This window comes from Caretta caretta, chromosome 1 (assembly GCF_965140235.1).
Source record: "Caretta caretta isolate rCarCar2 chromosome 1, rCarCar1.hap1, whole genome shotgun sequence".
NCBI classification, from domain to species: Eukaryota; Metazoa; Chordata; order Testudines; family Cheloniidae; genus Caretta; species Caretta caretta.
Window position 1 is genome coordinate 34367812 of NC_134206.1, and position 16225 is coordinate 34384036.

Sequence of the window (16225 nt, forward strand, 5' to 3'; positions counted from 1 at the left end):
GAGAACTGGGTTCTAGTCCCAACTCTGTCATTGACTCACAATCTCATCTGTCTCTTAACTGTCTACCCTTCAAGTCTTCCTCTTTGTAAAATGGAGCTAATGATACTTTTTCACCTGCAAAAGTTCTTTAAAGTATGATAAAAAAATCCTTGTAAGTGCTAAATATTATAATGCTGCTGTCATTATTAGTTTTCAGATGATAAAATAGGATTATTTTTTTTCTACAACCTTATATAGAGTCTTTTATGTATCTACAATAACATATGATCATATTATGAAGTACATACAGAAGACAGAGTTAATGTTGCATTAATTTTTACTTTGATTTTTGCTTTTCTAGACTTTTAAATGTTTAATGTACAGTGTTAATATTATATTGAAATAGGGTGGGTGGGTTTTTTTTGGTGGGAAGTTGCATTTAATTTCCAAAGATTTTTAAAGGGTGAGGGGAGAGGAAATCATTCACTTCTAGAATTACAATAACAGATATCATCTGGCGAAAGTAAGATGGTGCCTATCAACATCATTAATAAAGTGTGCACTTCTAGATTACTAAGTAGCAGCTGAGCAAAGCTTTGCTAAAGTGTTTGTTAGCAGTGTATATTATTTATTTTCATACTTTGCAATGGCTCTATTCTTGTAGGTGTACAGTTATCTGATAAATGCCTCCTGCCCTATAGAGGGTCCTCCTGCCCCTTTTCATTATCTCTCCCCACCCCCTCTGCATTGTGTTTTTGAAATATTTTTTGTAGCTTAGGTCTGAAGGTTTAATGTTTTAAAACCGCAGAGCTCAGTGCAGTGAGATGCTGAGCACTGCCAATGAGATTCTGAACACATACGAAGGGTGACAAGTGCCCAGAGTACACATTCTGGTAGATGGAGTTGAAGTGGACTTGGAGAGGGATAAGGAGTCAGATAGTTATGTTTGATCCTAGCATGAAAATAAGGGGCTTAGCAACCATTTTAGCCTAAAGAAAGGTACACCACTTCCCAATTTATGATAACTCCTTAGGCAAAGTTAGCCATTGTGGAGAGCACAGTCAGCTGTAACCCTCTGCAAAGAACCATACAGGACACGTTCAACAGCTCAGCCGTTGCTATGATTCCCCAAATATACAAAACCTACTTGGCTGCCTATTGGTTCCCATGTTATCTGTATTGTGGTAGTGTCTGGAGGTGGAGACTCAAATAGATATTAGGGCCACATTGTGGTAAATGTTATACAGACGTACAGAAGGACATGGCCTTTGCCCTAGGGAGCTTGCCAGTACACTAGTGTGCACGACTTCTCTGTGGAAAGTATGCTGAGAATATTTTTAAGAGCCAAGACCATCCCTCCCACCGAGACCGGGGTACAGAAGTCTGCACGTAGGGAATCTTGTGTGCCTTAGAAATATACAGGCTGCATATAACACAAATGAAAATAGAAAACTTGATTACAATGGATTTTCTACTTCCAATTCCTCTAAGTTGTGCTGCCACCAGATGTTGCTATGCACAGTAAACAACAGAAACTCGATTAGCAGGAATGACAAAGGCCTCTCACTTCTCAAAACCATGGTCGGGTACTTCTGACAAATTAAACATCCTGCAATTACTGCCAGAGCACATAAATCACTTAGCTTTCCCTAAATATCTCAATGAATTCATCTTTAAAAAAACAGCCACCAGGTATCTAGCACAAAAAAAAAAAAAAGAGAGAGAAAAAGAAGGGAACTTTTTTAACAGCATTCACAGAAATTAGGAATAAACTATAAACAAACCATTTTACAAAAGCTCTTATCTGAGTAAGATGCTTCATTCTATAAAATGCAGAACAATACTTCATATGTTGCCATTGTGTTTTTGTCACAGTTCCTAGAGGATTAAAAAAAAAAACCGAAAGGGAAAAAAAACCCTCAAACACCAGTATGATGAGTGTAAAGGGTATCTTTGTCTTTTAAAACGTAGTAAAAATGTATCCCAACAGTGATGGGAGGAACCATGTGCACAGAATTATTTAAGACCCACTCAGAGGTTAGCTTCTTGCATGATGTACCCTTTAAGAAGTAGTGTACCCTTCTTAGGGTATGTCTGTACTGCAGTTAGACACCTGCAGCTGGCCTGTGCCAGCTGACTCAGGCTCATGGGGCTCAGGCTAAGGGGATGTTCAATGGTGGTATACATATTCCGGCTTGGGCTGCAGCCTGAGCTCTGGGACCCTTTCACCTCAATTAAACAGCCCTTTAGCTTGAGCCCCATGAGCCTGAGACAGCTGGCATGGTCCAGCTGCAGGTGTCTAATTGCAGTGTAGATACACCCTTAGGGCAGAGGTTCTCAAACTTTTCTTATTATGTACCCCCTTCCAGATCTGCCAGCTGCCTGCTTACCCCCTTCCAGATTTACCAGTTGCCTGTGTATCCCTACTCTTCTCATCACTGATACTTTGTGTGTTCTTCTTAATACTGCCAGTCTTTAGCCATCTGTCTATATTTCACTGTTATGTACAAATATAGTTATAGTGCAACTGGAAAAAAAAACAAACCCAAACCCTGACTAAGTTCTGAGCTCAGCTAAACTGGACAGTTGCTGGGCAACTGAACCTGCTCTGTACAGTGATTGGAGTTGAGGGCTCTGTACGTCAGCATCTCTGTGTATCTCTGTTCTCATTGATACATCATGAAGTAAATTAATTAGCATATTTTATATAACAAATTCTCACAGTTTTAAAGCGTTGTCTGAACAGCCTATTATGAAAATGCAATAAATGCAATGATTAATAAATAAAATCCACCATTGCACAATTTCTCCCAAGTCCTCCCCCCCGCCCCGAGATGTCTCATGTACCCCACATACCACAGTTTGGGAATTCCTGGGGTACATATAACTGTAACAGTGAGGACTGGCCCTTTAAAGGCCAGGGGCTCCAATGAACAGCTGTCCTTGTTCTGGAGGGAATCAGCTGAACATCTCCCAGTGATTGGGCCTGATTCCTAATTGGAAGATATAAATGAGGGTCCCAGCTCCACTGGAGGGAGGCAGGGGTGAATAGGAGGAGACAGAGACAAGGAGAAGGCTGCAAGGAGGTCCCATGGGCCTCCCTAGGCCGGTGAGGTCCAGACAAGTTGGTTACCAAAGGCCAGAGGGCTCCACAATCTCAGCCAAGAACAAGGCTATTTCTTTTGTTATTATTCTACATTTCCTTTTGTTTTGTGTTGGAGAATAAACAGAGCCCTTATTCCATTGATTTCATTGGAAGTTAGGAACCTACAACACCTTTGTTGGTTTGGACTGAATTGATATGCATCACAGCCTAACTGTGAAAGACAAGGGGACTGAGTGAATCAACTATATGTGCTTTATAGGGTTGTTTTTTGGTATTTTTGGTAATAAAAACATTTGTGTAATGTGGAGGTTCATAGTTGAAGTATCTCAGAATAAAGAGATTACAGGTGCTATTTATCTTAAACCAAGCAAAGATGCTTTCAAAATTGATTATTTTAGTATAAAAACACATTGAGAACAGGCACATTAGTATAACACGTACAAAGTCAGTGCTGACTAATATACATAGCTTTATATCTGTTAAAAATTCACCCAACAGAGGAGGTGTGCTCCACTAAACTCCAGCTGCAGGAAATGATGGTATACAGTTATGATATTAGTTTGTTTTTCATGACAAACACATAGTTCTTCAAGTAATGTCCCTGTGGATGCTCCAATTCAAGAGTCCCTGTATCCATTTCAGGTGTGCATGTACCCCATGCAACTTTGATTGGAGATTTTTGGTAGTATGCCCATTTGGCCTACACCCCCTCATGCCCTGTGCCAAGGATATATATTGTTACGTGGGCGACCTTCCCTCAGTTCCCTCTCAGCTGCCTTGGCTTCAGACAGAGTATCTACCATGTCCGCTTAACTGTTAATTTGCCTTCTAGTTTAGTTTAGTTGTTTATTAGTGTGTAGTTTAGTTCAGTATAGTGTTTTGATACTTTTCTTTTCTTTTCCTTCTTTTCCCCCCTTTTTCCTAACTTCCCTCCAGAGGGTGCTGTTTTTCTCCCTTGCAGGGGTATGCCAGCATAACTGGGATTCAAGCATTCCCTTATGTGTATTTAGCTGTATTAGCTGTCTGGGACATATGCTGATGGGGGTCGGCTGTGTGGTCCAAGCTGGCAGTACTGCCTAATGGCAATACTCTGGGGCATAACGCCTAAAGGCGAGAGTCCAAGTGTTGATTTACCCAGTAGTTATGATTCGGGGTAGGGTTGCCCACTGGCGAGAGTCCAAAGACCACCTTGCTCAGTGGCTATGATTCAGGATAGTGCTGAGAGTGGGAGGATGATAGGGGAACCTGGGCTCACCCTACTCCACTGGGTTCCAGTCCAGGGTCCTTTGAAACAGTGGCCCTCACACAGGGCTCAGGGCCTGATACCCCTAATCATGCTCCCTGGGTCACTTCCTACCCTTGTTTCAGTCCCTCCAGCGTCATAGAGTTGGATTTGGGGTGTCCGTTGCATTCCCCTCTGATCTGTCTCTGGAATCTCTTCCGCTGGCCCCAGTGAATTGTCACCCTCAGCTCCCACAGTTATTGGACTTCCTTGGATTGGCTTGGTTATGAGGCTCTGTCCTGGCAATGTGGAGCTTTGACGACTTTCTGGCAGGAAGCTGCTGCACCTGACTGCTCTCCTCCACACTCGGCCCAGACTGAGCTGAGTCACTCCCTTTAAAATGCTCCCTCAGCTTGGAGCATGCCCAACAGAAGTGAAGGGGTGTGGTTTCTTGGGCCTAGAGCAACTCTTTAATCAGTGCAGAGTTGGTAAACTCCTTCACGCACACAAACATTCCTCAAAAATGTAATTTGTATGCAGCCTTCAAGAGCAGGGCCAGGAAAAATCAAGAGATCAGACTGAAACTCCTCATGATGGAGTGTTCTTTTTGACTTGCCTTGAATCAGGCCAGGGAACATCAGCCACCAAGTGAGTTTAATGCCCTGTCCACTGTAGAATCATAGAAGATTAGGGTTGGAAGAGACCTCAGGAAGTCATCTAGTCCAACCCCCGCTCAAAGCAGGACCAACCCCAACTAAATCATCCCAGCCAGGGCTTTTTCAAGCCATCCCTTTAAAACCTCTAAGGATGGAGATTCCACCACGTCCCTAGGTAACCCATTCCAGTGCTTCACCACCCTCCTCGTGAAATAGTTTTTCCTAATATCCAACCTTGAGCTCCCCCACTGCAACATGATACCATTCCTTCTTGTTCTGTCATTTGCCACCACTGAGAACAGCCTAGCTCCATCCTCTTTGTAACCTCCCTTCAGGTAGTTGAACACTGCTATCAAATCCCCCCTCACTTTTCTCTTCTGCAGACTAAATAAGCCCAGTTCCCTCAGCCTCTCCTCCTAATTCATGTGTCCCAGCCTCCTAATCATTTTCATTGCCTTCTGCTGGACTCTCCCCAATTTGTCCACATCCTTTCTGTAGTGGAGGAGGGGGGGGCGCAAAAATGGACACAATACTCCAGATGTGGCCTCACCAGTGCCGAACAGAGGGGAATAATCACTTCCCTCAATCTGCTGGCAGTGGTTTTACTAATTCAGCCCAATATGCCATTAGCCTTCTGGGCAACAGGGGCACACTGTTGACTCATATCCAGCTTCTCGTCCACTGTAATCCCCAGGTCCTTTTCTGCAGAATTGCCACTTAGCCAGTCGTTCCCAGCCTGTAGCAGTGCATGGGATTCTTCTATCCTAAGTGCAGGACTCTGCACTTGTCCTTGTTGAACCTCATCCAATTTCTTTTGGCCCAATCCTCCAATTTGTTTAGGTCACTCTGGACCCTGTCCCTACTCTCCAGCAGATCTACTTCTCCCCCTGCTTTGTGTCATCCGCGAACTTGCTGAGGGTGCAGTCCATCCCATCATCCAGATCATTAATAAAGATGTTGAACAAAACCCACCCCAGGACCAACCACTGGGGCACTGGCATCGAGCTGTTGATCACTACCCGTTGAGACCGACGATCTAGCCACTTTTTTATCCACCTTATAGTCCATTAATACTTTAACTTTCTGTCAAGAATACTGTAGGAGACTGTATCAAAAGCTTTGCTAAAGTCAAGGTATATCACGTCCACTGCTTTCCCCATATCCACAGAGCTACTTATCTCATCATAGCAGTCAATCAGGTTGGTCAGGCATGACTTGCCCTTGGTGAATCCATGTTGACTGTTCCTGATCACCTTCCTCTCCTCCAAGTGCATCAAAATGGATACTTTGAGGACCTGCTCCATGACTTTTCTGGAGACTGAGGTGAGGCTGACCAGTCTGTAATTCCCCGGATTCTCCTTCTTCCCTTTTTAAAATATGGGCACTATATTTGCCTTTTTCCAATCATTCGGGACCTTCCCCGTTTGCCATGAGTTTTCAAAGGTAATGGCCAATTGCTCTGCGATCACATCAGCCAAACTTCCTCAGCACCCTTGGATACCTTGCATCCGCCCCCATGGACTTGTGCATGTCCAGCTTTTCTAAATAGTCTTTAACCTGTTCTTTCAACAATGGGGGAGGGATAGCTCAGTGGTTTGAGCATTGGCCTGCTAAACCCAGGGTTGTGAGTTCAATCCTTGAGAGGGCCATTTAGGGTTCTGGGGCAAAATTGGGGATTGGTCCTGATTTGAGCAGGGGGTTGGACTAGATGACCTCCTGAGGTCCCTTTCAACTTTGATATTCTATGAATCTATGAGGGCTGCTCACCTCCTCCCCATACTGTGCTGCCCAGTGCAGCAGTCTGGGAGCTGACCTTGGCACCCCATTCTCCCAGACCTTCATAGGATTAATCATCAGAAGGTACTGGGGTGGTGTCTAAGAACAGAAGTTCTACTTCTCCTTACAGAGAGCCTGTTTTGAAGAAGTCTCAGTCTCCACTAAAACTGACCATTTCTGAGCCGTCGGGTATCAGTGGGGCTCCAGGTTCCTCTGGTACCAAGACTTCATCCAAAATCCTGAGTTTATCTAGGAGCCACAACTCCAAGCATACTTTGGTGCCTAAACCACCGTTGATTCTGTCTGAGCATGATCGAGGCCGCAAGGAAAAACACCCCACTATGAGCAAGGCCGTACCAACTTATACAACCCTTTGTACTGAGACATATGACTCCCTCAGTATCATAGAAATCTAAGCATTCCATACTAGACCCTCTTCAAGGCAGTCTGCATCATCAGTACCAAAGTCCAGAAGAGACTCCGTGAAACAGATTCCTTTCTGTCTTCTTTGACTCATCAGGAACCGCAGGAGTTTAGGTGTTCCAAAAGATCTGTATGTCTCCAGTGAACCAGTCTCCCCTTCTAAAGGTATTGAGTGCCTCTCAATACCAAGATTGTCATGGTTGCTGGAACTATAGATCTCTCCAGTACGGCTTGATTCCCCAGCACTTTTGAAGCCAGGTAGGACTCCCTCTCTGGAGATTGAAGAGGATAACTCACCTGACTCGCATATCTCAATCCAAGGTTCCCCTACCTATCATTATAATGGCTCCCTACTGATTCCTACAGAGAGAAGGACTTCTCACAAGTCAGACATATTTGTGCTCCTCCTCCATGGTATGAGCATCAATGGGTGTCACCTCCAATGCCTTATGGTCCCATTCCCCCCCCCCCACACACACTACCCTCGTGGTCAATATTGGGACACTTCGGCTGCCTACCCACAACAGTTGTCATGAGCCCCTAGCCTTTCTCATGTGGACTGTGGGGACAGGCAGTTTCCTGTTCCTATTGTTCCTCCTCAACCACCTCAGATGCAGGAGGAAACCTTTGAGGAGCAAGAGGTCAGAGCAAGCAGATAAAGAGACTACTCCACAAACCAGTACCTCATTATTCTCAGGTGAGGCTATGATATCTTCCCCATCCTCCTTGTCTAGTGACTTCAAGCAATTCCAGTGTCATGACCCACGGGTCTCAACCAAAGTCCACAGGGTTCACAGGAGCCAACCCTCTGCTTGGCAGCCTGCTGCCAACTGCTTACCCAAGACCCATGAAGCCTAGCCCCAGACTGTGGCTCCATCCCTGATGTTGAAAGTGATGTACAAGATCAAATAAAGCAAAGCCAAGCTCATACTAATAGCTCCAATGTGGCACAGACAGTCTTGGTACCCTTACTGGACTCACCTTGCCATTCCACACCTCCCTTCTCAAGACACCACTTCATGCTCTCCATCAGAATTTCGGATTTCTTCACCTCAAGGCTTGGTTACTCTCTGGCTCATGGGATTACAAACTTCCTGTTCCACTTACCTTCAGAAATGGAAGATTCCACTACTGGTTTGTGCTCTGGCATCTTTTGTCCATCCATTCTTCCTTCTCATCTGTTCTTGACTATCTGTTAGAATTACCAGATGAGTTTAGTTGGAGTACAGTTGGCAGCTTTCATGGCCTTCCATTCTTCCATTTTTTTGGTTTTTAGGTGTTTGTTCACCCCACAGTGATCAGATTCATTAAAGGATAAATCGCTCCTTTGCGATTTAAACTTTGTTCTTAAGTGCCTTATGAAACCTTCCTTTGAATTGATGGCCACCTGTTCACTTCTTCACCTATCAATGAGAAAACCTGCTTGGTGGCCATCACTTCTGCCTGAAGAGTTGGGGAAATAAGGGCTTTAATGGCAGACCCTCCCTTTACAGTTCTTTTTCTAAGACAAAGTTTCATTATGATTGCATCTTACATTTTTACCCAAGGTATAGTCTGAAGTTCACATTAATCAAGTTATTCAACTCTCTGTTTTTCCCCCCAAATCCACACCATACCAGGGGGGATGCAGCTTTCCATACTTCGGACATCAGGAGGGCATTAGCCTTCTATTTCGACAGAACAAAATCATTTACAGAATCTACTAGCCAGTTCATTTCCTTTGCTGAGAAATATAAAGGGACTGCAATCTCCACCCAAAGACTTCTGAGGTGGATTTATAGTTGTATAACTTCTTGTTATGAATCTGCTGATGTACAACCTCCTTCTAGGGTGTTAGCTCATTCCATGAGATCTCTGTTCATCTCTGTAGCACTGCTTAAACACGTTTCCATTGTTGAGATCTGCAAGGTTGCTACTTGGTCCTCAATTCATATCTTTTCCAAGCATTGTGCATTAGTTCACTCTCCTAAACCAGATATTGTCCTCAGGACTGCAGTATTGTCTTCAGTACTGGACTTGCCTCTGAAGCTACCTCCTTCTGCTGAAAATACTGCTTGGAAGTCACCTGAAGTGGAGCACCTAGAGGGAGACTACTCGAAGAAAAAACAGAGGTTACTCACTTTATGCAGTAACTATAGTTGTTTGAGATGTGTCCCTATGAGTCCTCCACTACCAGCCCCATTTCCTCTCTGCTTTGGAGTTTCCTCTGTGGGACTTTGTAGTAGAAAAGAAACTGAGGGCAGTTTGCCCACATAGCCCTGTATATCCTTGGTACAGGGCATGAAGAGGTGTAGGGCGCATATGTGGGCTGAATAGGCACTGCTACAAAAAAATCTCCAAACAGAGGCATGGGGGACACGTGCACCTGATACAGCACACCCTTAGAAACACGCATATAGAAGAAATCCAGTTACTGCACAAGGTGAGTTACCTCTGCATCCTGAACTCTGCTCTAACAAATCAAAGGGCAGCAAGATGCTAACATTAGCAGTTAAGAAGACAAATACATTTCATGTGCAAATTAGCAAAAGTAAGGCTAATCTTGGAGTTTGTCACTCTAGCTACCCACATAATGCACTCTCTTTACTGGACAAGCAGTTCCAGCCTTTCAGGTGTGTAACGGGGTTCACTACACACCAATGGGGCACCTCCTCATGACTGCATCTGGGGAATAGCTCTGCCTTGTCTGACACCCCTTCCCATGTTTCGTTCACACTCCAGAGTTGCAGTGCTTCTCCTTTGTGACTCAGGATGCTCCCTCTTTGTGGCTTGGCCCTCTACCCAGCTCACTATAGTTTTCCCCTTCCATAAAAATCTCATTGGACTGGCTGGGTATGATTCCCAGTCCTCCAATTCAAGACAATGCCATTTATCCAGTGGCAGGTAGGGACCCTGGGCCTGCCCTCTACTTCGGGTTCCAGCCCAGGGACCCTCAAATCAGCAACCAAGGTATGCAGTGTCTCAAGGCTTGCTGTCGTTTCTCTGGATGTTTTCCTACCATGTCTCTATCTGGCTTCTGCTCCATCACCCTTCTGGGTAAACCCTTCCTTCAGGGCTAGGATCCCAAGGCTTCTACTGGCTCCCTGGGTTTCCTCCTTTCCCTCTTTAAGCCCAGAGAGTGGCTGAAGGCTTCCACACTGCAGCCCCTTCTGTCCTTGTTTCTTGGCCTTATACTAGCCCCACCTGCATATGCCCAGCTGGGCTCCAATGAAAGCTTGCCTATCAACTCTAATTCTCTCTCAGATGTGTCCTCACACGTTACTTAACCCCTCCTGAGCCTGTTAAGCCTTTCTGGGCTAGTGTGGGGTGAATACCCCATCATAAGGGAGAATTTAGGTGATCCATAGTGCTTCTGCAGCTGTCTACACAGGAATGAATTGCACCCAAAAGGAACAGTTATGTTAGCTGTTTATATTTGAATTGGAATAGTTTTACTAGATGATTTATAATTATATACCAAAAGTCGATAAACCTGTTCTGGAAAAAAACATTTAAAATGCAGTTATTTTAAGAAGAATCTTCCCTCTCCCCTGAAAAGCTTTTATTTTATTTTATTATTGTAAGCCTGCTGATCAGGTTTAGAATTGGTACTATGTATTGCTCTTCTAATATACTTGACTCTTACTGAATATACTTTATCTTAAGGTCCTTGTGGTCCAGGCTGTGAGACCAGACAGACTTCAGAGTTCAATGGCCGTTTTTGCATGTAAAGCCCTAGGTAAGTTTGATGGGTTTTGTAGCATGTCTTTTTTTCTGCAGTATAAAATATGTGCTCTTCTCATTTTACAGTAGCAATCTATGTCTTAAATCTTAGAACTTAAGAGCACAGTAGGATTTAGGTTTGCTTATTTCTTTCTAGTATATAGGTATTTTTTTTTAATGCAAAAGGCTAATAATTACTTTTTTGTTTATACTGTGTTTTTAAAACACTAGCTACAAATTTAATTACTAAATTTGTTTATTCTGCTCTTCTTTACTATTACTGTACTTCTACAGGTTCTTTGGAGGGGAAGGCAGCTGATTTTGTGTCAGTTTTATTCTGCAGTATTTTCCTGCAGCTTTAATTTTCCAAAACTGAGCGATGTAGCTAGGTCAACCGAAGTTTTAGGTTTAGACCAGGCCTCAGTTATGTCTGAATCTGAGACATGTCATAGTCTTTGTTTCTGACATATGAAACTCAGCAAATTCATAGCCTTGCAGCACTGCTCACTCAAGACTTGCTTTAGGAGTCTGACAACCAGTCAAGGTGTATACCCAGAAGAGGCATTATTATTGAGGCTGCCATGCTAGGCACTGTATATTTGTGAAAGTCACCCTTTGCCCTAGTAAGCTTACACTCTAAATAGGGAAAAGATGCAATATGTGATGTAGAACACAAGATGGGAGTGGTGACAGTAGCAGGAACACAAAATTGCATATAATCTTAAGTGTACAATTTGGAGTCTTCCAAGCTTTCATTAACAAGAAAAGAGGATGAACTGCTAGTGAATCTCTAACAGTCAATTTACTTCCTTGGCTGTTATCACTAGGCAGTTTACCTGGGCGTCACAATACTAACAGGCCTTGAGAAGGGATTTGAATGAACAGCGGGGCAGTGGCGGTGCAACCCATTTGTGCAGGTTGTTCCACACATAGAAGGCAGCATGGAAAAAAGTGTTTGTGAGGGAAGTAGACAAGCAGATGAAAAAGGCTGCTGTTATCGGTAGGGGCAAGAGAACAGTTTACGGCGTGGTAGGATAAGAGACGGGATAAATAGCAGGGAGGGGCTAAATTGTGAAAGATTTAGAAATAAGGACTAGAGTTTTTGTCTGATGTGAAGGTAAAAGGGAGCTGGTAAAGGGACTCAAAGGCTGAGGCGTGACATGACTGAAATAATGCTGCCAACATGTTTGTAGATCAGCATTTTGCATGGACTGATAATCAGCAGTTTGGAATGTCAGTCCAGTAGCTGTTGAGCTATATCTAAAAAATACAGCAATGCCCTTCATTGTTTTCTCAGTTTCTGTGAAAGGCCTAACTATTGCCTATTAATACATGTCATAAATATAAAGGGAAGGGTAAACACCTTTAAATCCCTCCTGGCCAGGGGAAAAACGCTTTCACCTGTAAAGGGTTAAGAAGCTAAGGTAACATCACTGGCACTTGACCAAGATGACCAATGAGGAGACAAGATACTTTCAAAGGTGGGGGGGGGGGGGAAGGGTCCTCTCTGTCTGTGTGATGCTTTTTGCTGGGAACAGAGCAGGAATGCAGGTCAGAACTCCTGTAAAGAGTTAGTAAGCAATCTAGTTAGATATGCGTTAGATTCTGTTTTGTTTAAATGGCTGATAAAATAAGTTGTGCTGAATGGAATATATATTCCGGTTTTTGTGACTTTTTGTAACTTAAGGTTTTGCCTAGAAGGATTCTCTATGTTTTGAATCTGATTATCCTGTAAGGTATTTACCATCCTGATTTTACAGAGGTGATTCTTTTACTTCTTCTTTAATTAAAATTCTTCTTTTAAGAACCTGATTGCTTTTCCCTTGTTCTTAAGACCCAAGTGTTTGGGTCTGTGTTCACTTATGCAAATTGGTGAGGATTTTTATCAAGCCTTCCCCAGGAAAGGGGGTGTAGGGCTTGGGGGGATTTTGAGGGGAAAGACATTTCCAAGTGGGCTCTTTCCCTGTTCTTTATGTAACACTTTGATGGTGGCAGCTTTTAACCTAAACTGATAAGAATAAGCTGAGGGGGTCTTTCATGCAGGTCCCCACATCTGTACCCTAGAGTTCAGAGTGGGGAAGGAACCTTGACAATACACATCAACAACAGCTTGTTTCAACCTGTAACATTTTTAGATTATGAAGAACAGCTTGGCATAGTTAGTATAAGTGTTCTCCGACTGGTTTTTTAATGTTATAATTCTTGACGTCTGATTTGTGTCCATTTATTCTTTTACATAGAGACTGTCCAGTTTGACCAATGTACATGGCAGAGGGGTTGTTGGTGAGTATTTGCTTCAGGTTGGGGGGCTGTCTGTAAGCATGGACTGGCCTGTCTCCCAAGATCTGTGAGAGTGATGGGTCGTCCTTCAGGGTAGGTTGTAGATCCTTGGTGATGACCCTTGATGATGATCCTGAAGGACGACCCATCACTCTCACAGATCTTTGGAGACAGGCCAGTCCTTGCTTACAGACAGCCCCCCAGCCTGAAGCAAATACTCACCAGCAACCACACACCACACAACAGAACCACTAACCCAGAAACCTATCCTTGCAACAAAGCCCGTTGCCAATTGTGCCCACATATCTATTCAGGGGACACCATCATAGGGCCTAATCACATCAGCCACACTATCAGAGGCTCGTTCACCTTCACATCTACCAATTTGATATATGCCATCATATGCCAGCAATGCCCCTCTGCCATGTACATTGGTCAAACTGGACAGTCTCTACGTAAAAGAATAAATGGACACAAATCAGACGTCAAGAATTATAACATTCAAAAACCAGTGGGAGAACACTTCAGTCTCTCTGGTCACTCGATTACAGACCTAAAAGTGGTAATTCTTCAACAAAAAAACTTCAAAAACAGACTCCATCGAGAGACTGCTGAATTGGAATTAATTTGCAAACTGGATACAATTAACTTAGGCTTGAATAGAGACTGGGAGTGGATGTGTCATTACACAAAGTAAAACTATTTCCCCATGTTTATTCCTGCCCCCCCCCCCACCACCACCACACACACACTGTTCTTCAGATGTTCTTGTCAACTTCTGGAAATGGCCCACCTTGATTATCACTACAAAAGGTTTTTTCCCACCCGCTCTCTTGCTGATAATAGCTCACCTTACCTGATCACTCTCATTACAGTGTGTATGGTAACACCCATTGTTTCATGTTCTCTGTGTATATAAATCTCCCCACTGTATTTTCCACTGCATGCATCCGATGAAGTGAGCTGTAGCTCACGAAAGCTTTTGCTCAAATAAATTGGTTAGTCTCTAAGGTGCTACAAATCCTCCTTTTCTTTTTGCGGATATTCTTTTAAGAAATTTATAATTATCATTCCTTGTTTTAGCATTTACCATGATCAAAATGTGAAATACCAGCTTATTATTAATACTTATTCTTACACATAAGAAGTAATTCTCCAATTTAGAGATTGACTAACTGGGTTTATGCATGCCCACAAAGGTCACAGAAACAGCTAATAAGCCAAAGACCATGGTGCCTTCCAGGCTCCTTGCATATAAGCTTGGAAGCTCAGATGCAGCGTACATCTGCTACTTCTTTGCCATTGTGAACAACTATTCACAGTAGCTGTGCTCTGAGCATGGAAATTTAGGCCTCTGACCCATGTTTGTTGGGGGGTTTTTGGTGACATTATTGTTTTTCTTTGTCTTGCTTCCTCTCTGTGGAGATTAGTCATGCAGTCGAATCCTGCTCCAAGAGAGCAAACAATGCCAGTATCTTCAATTAGAGGGCCTTAGGCTAACCTGTGAGAGGTCACTACTGGCCAAGTAGTGTCCATCATGACAGTAAATGGACAGGCTGAAGCCAGCTCCCCGGTGAAAGTGAAAGCTCCCCAGTGAAAATATCTACGTATGTTGGCAGAAGTGCCCAGTGTGGTTCTTGGCATGAGTGGAGCAATGTCCACCAGAGACCAGGACAAAAGTCAGACCTCGACTTTGACCCAATGTTATCCATCGTGAGCCTGAGAACTGTTGTAAAATTTAATCTGCTGCCCCCACCCTCCACCCTGGTAACTCAAATTTGGCTGTTCAATTCTTCTCTCTGACAACCCAGAACTCTTCAGGGATGTTCCATCATGCGGTGGATAGGCATTCTGATGCTGAAATTCCATCTGCATTTAAGTGAATGAAGTAAAAGCAGAACTTCTTCGAATAGTATCCCTATAAGCATGTTCCACTGTAGGTGTGTCTGCATCCCTGTGCTGCTGATTGGAGAAATTTGGTAGCAGTCCATCCTGCCTATGCTTTCTCTGCTCCCCTCCTCCCAAGAGGCTACCCAGCGTGCAGGGCAATCCCTCATCAGTTCCTTCTAACTGCCCCTGGCTAAAGACTGAGCTAGAGCTGTCCATGTTAACGCCCTTTACTAATTTTAGCTTCCATTGAAGCCTTTTTTATTTGTTACTTCCTTTGTATTGTTGTTTGGTCCTGCCTTTAAATAAATACATAAATAAATAAAAGAAGGAAGGGCTTGCCTCCTGCCAACACCTGTCAGGGGGAACCCCCTGGACAAAGGTATGCCTGGCTCCCCGGTCTTCAAAAAGTGCCTCAGTTGCAACTAATCTATCCCAGTGACTAACGGACACCTGCAGTGCATTTGCTGCCTGGGAGAGAAGCACATTCCACAAAAGTATGGCATATGTCAGCAACTGAAGCTCAGGTCCAGGAAAGACAAAGAGCAGAGACTCAAAATCCTACTCATGGAGTTTGCCCTTCAACCCCTGGAGTCCCGGTGGGAAATCTCACCAGAACCCTCTACTTCGAAGGGGGGGTGAGCCGAGAGAGACAAGTCACTCACATAAGGTCTCTAAGAAAAGGTCTGTGAGTCCCCATGTCTAGCTCCATCAGTATCATCGGTAGTGATGGCACCGAAGCTGTCTAAAGCTGGTCCCCAGGACATGCACGCTACCGAGCACACAGAGCAAGTTTGGACTGACCAAATATCCGATGGGTCCGGGCAAAGAAGCACCGGTACCATGGGGGCGCGAAAAACATAAGGGATCTGCCCTGGGGAAGGCTTCGTTGGTACGGCCATCGGCACTGGTACCAACCCTGGTGCACCTGGCACCAGCAGACCTCACTGCCAGGTCCGCATCTCCGAACCCATCAGTGCAAGCCTTTTGGCCCTAACAACCACCTCCGGTACCAACACTATCTGTACAATGGCACTGAATCTGGTGTCAGCAGCTGACTTCTCCAGGATGGCATAATGTTCTGCAGAGGTATGTACAAATGCCCAGGTAGCTGCTCTGGAGATTGCTGATATAGGGATATCCTTGGAGAAGGCGACAGAAAAGGAAACCAATCTTGTAGAGTGCGTACGTATT

At 44.1% G+C, this 16225-nt stretch overlaps 1 protein-coding gene across 5 annotated transcripts in view; it reads left to right on the forward strand.

The window, feature by feature from the left end:
• The window catches only part of DYNC2H1 (dynein cytoplasmic 2 heavy chain 1), a 396411-nt gene that overhangs the window by 213363 nt on the left and 166823 nt on the right, over nt 1-16225 (forward strand). For all 5 annotated transcript variants that reach the window (XR_012667749.1, XM_075127044.1, XM_075127048.1 and 2 more), the window contains one exon: nt 10808-10880. Coding sequence is in view for 4 of the 5 variants with exons in the window: in XM_075127044.1 (XP_074983145.1) it covers nt 10808-10880 (73 nt within the window). In the remaining variant the exon portion in view is untranslated. The remainder of the gene's footprint in view (nt 1-10807; nt 10881-16225) is intronic.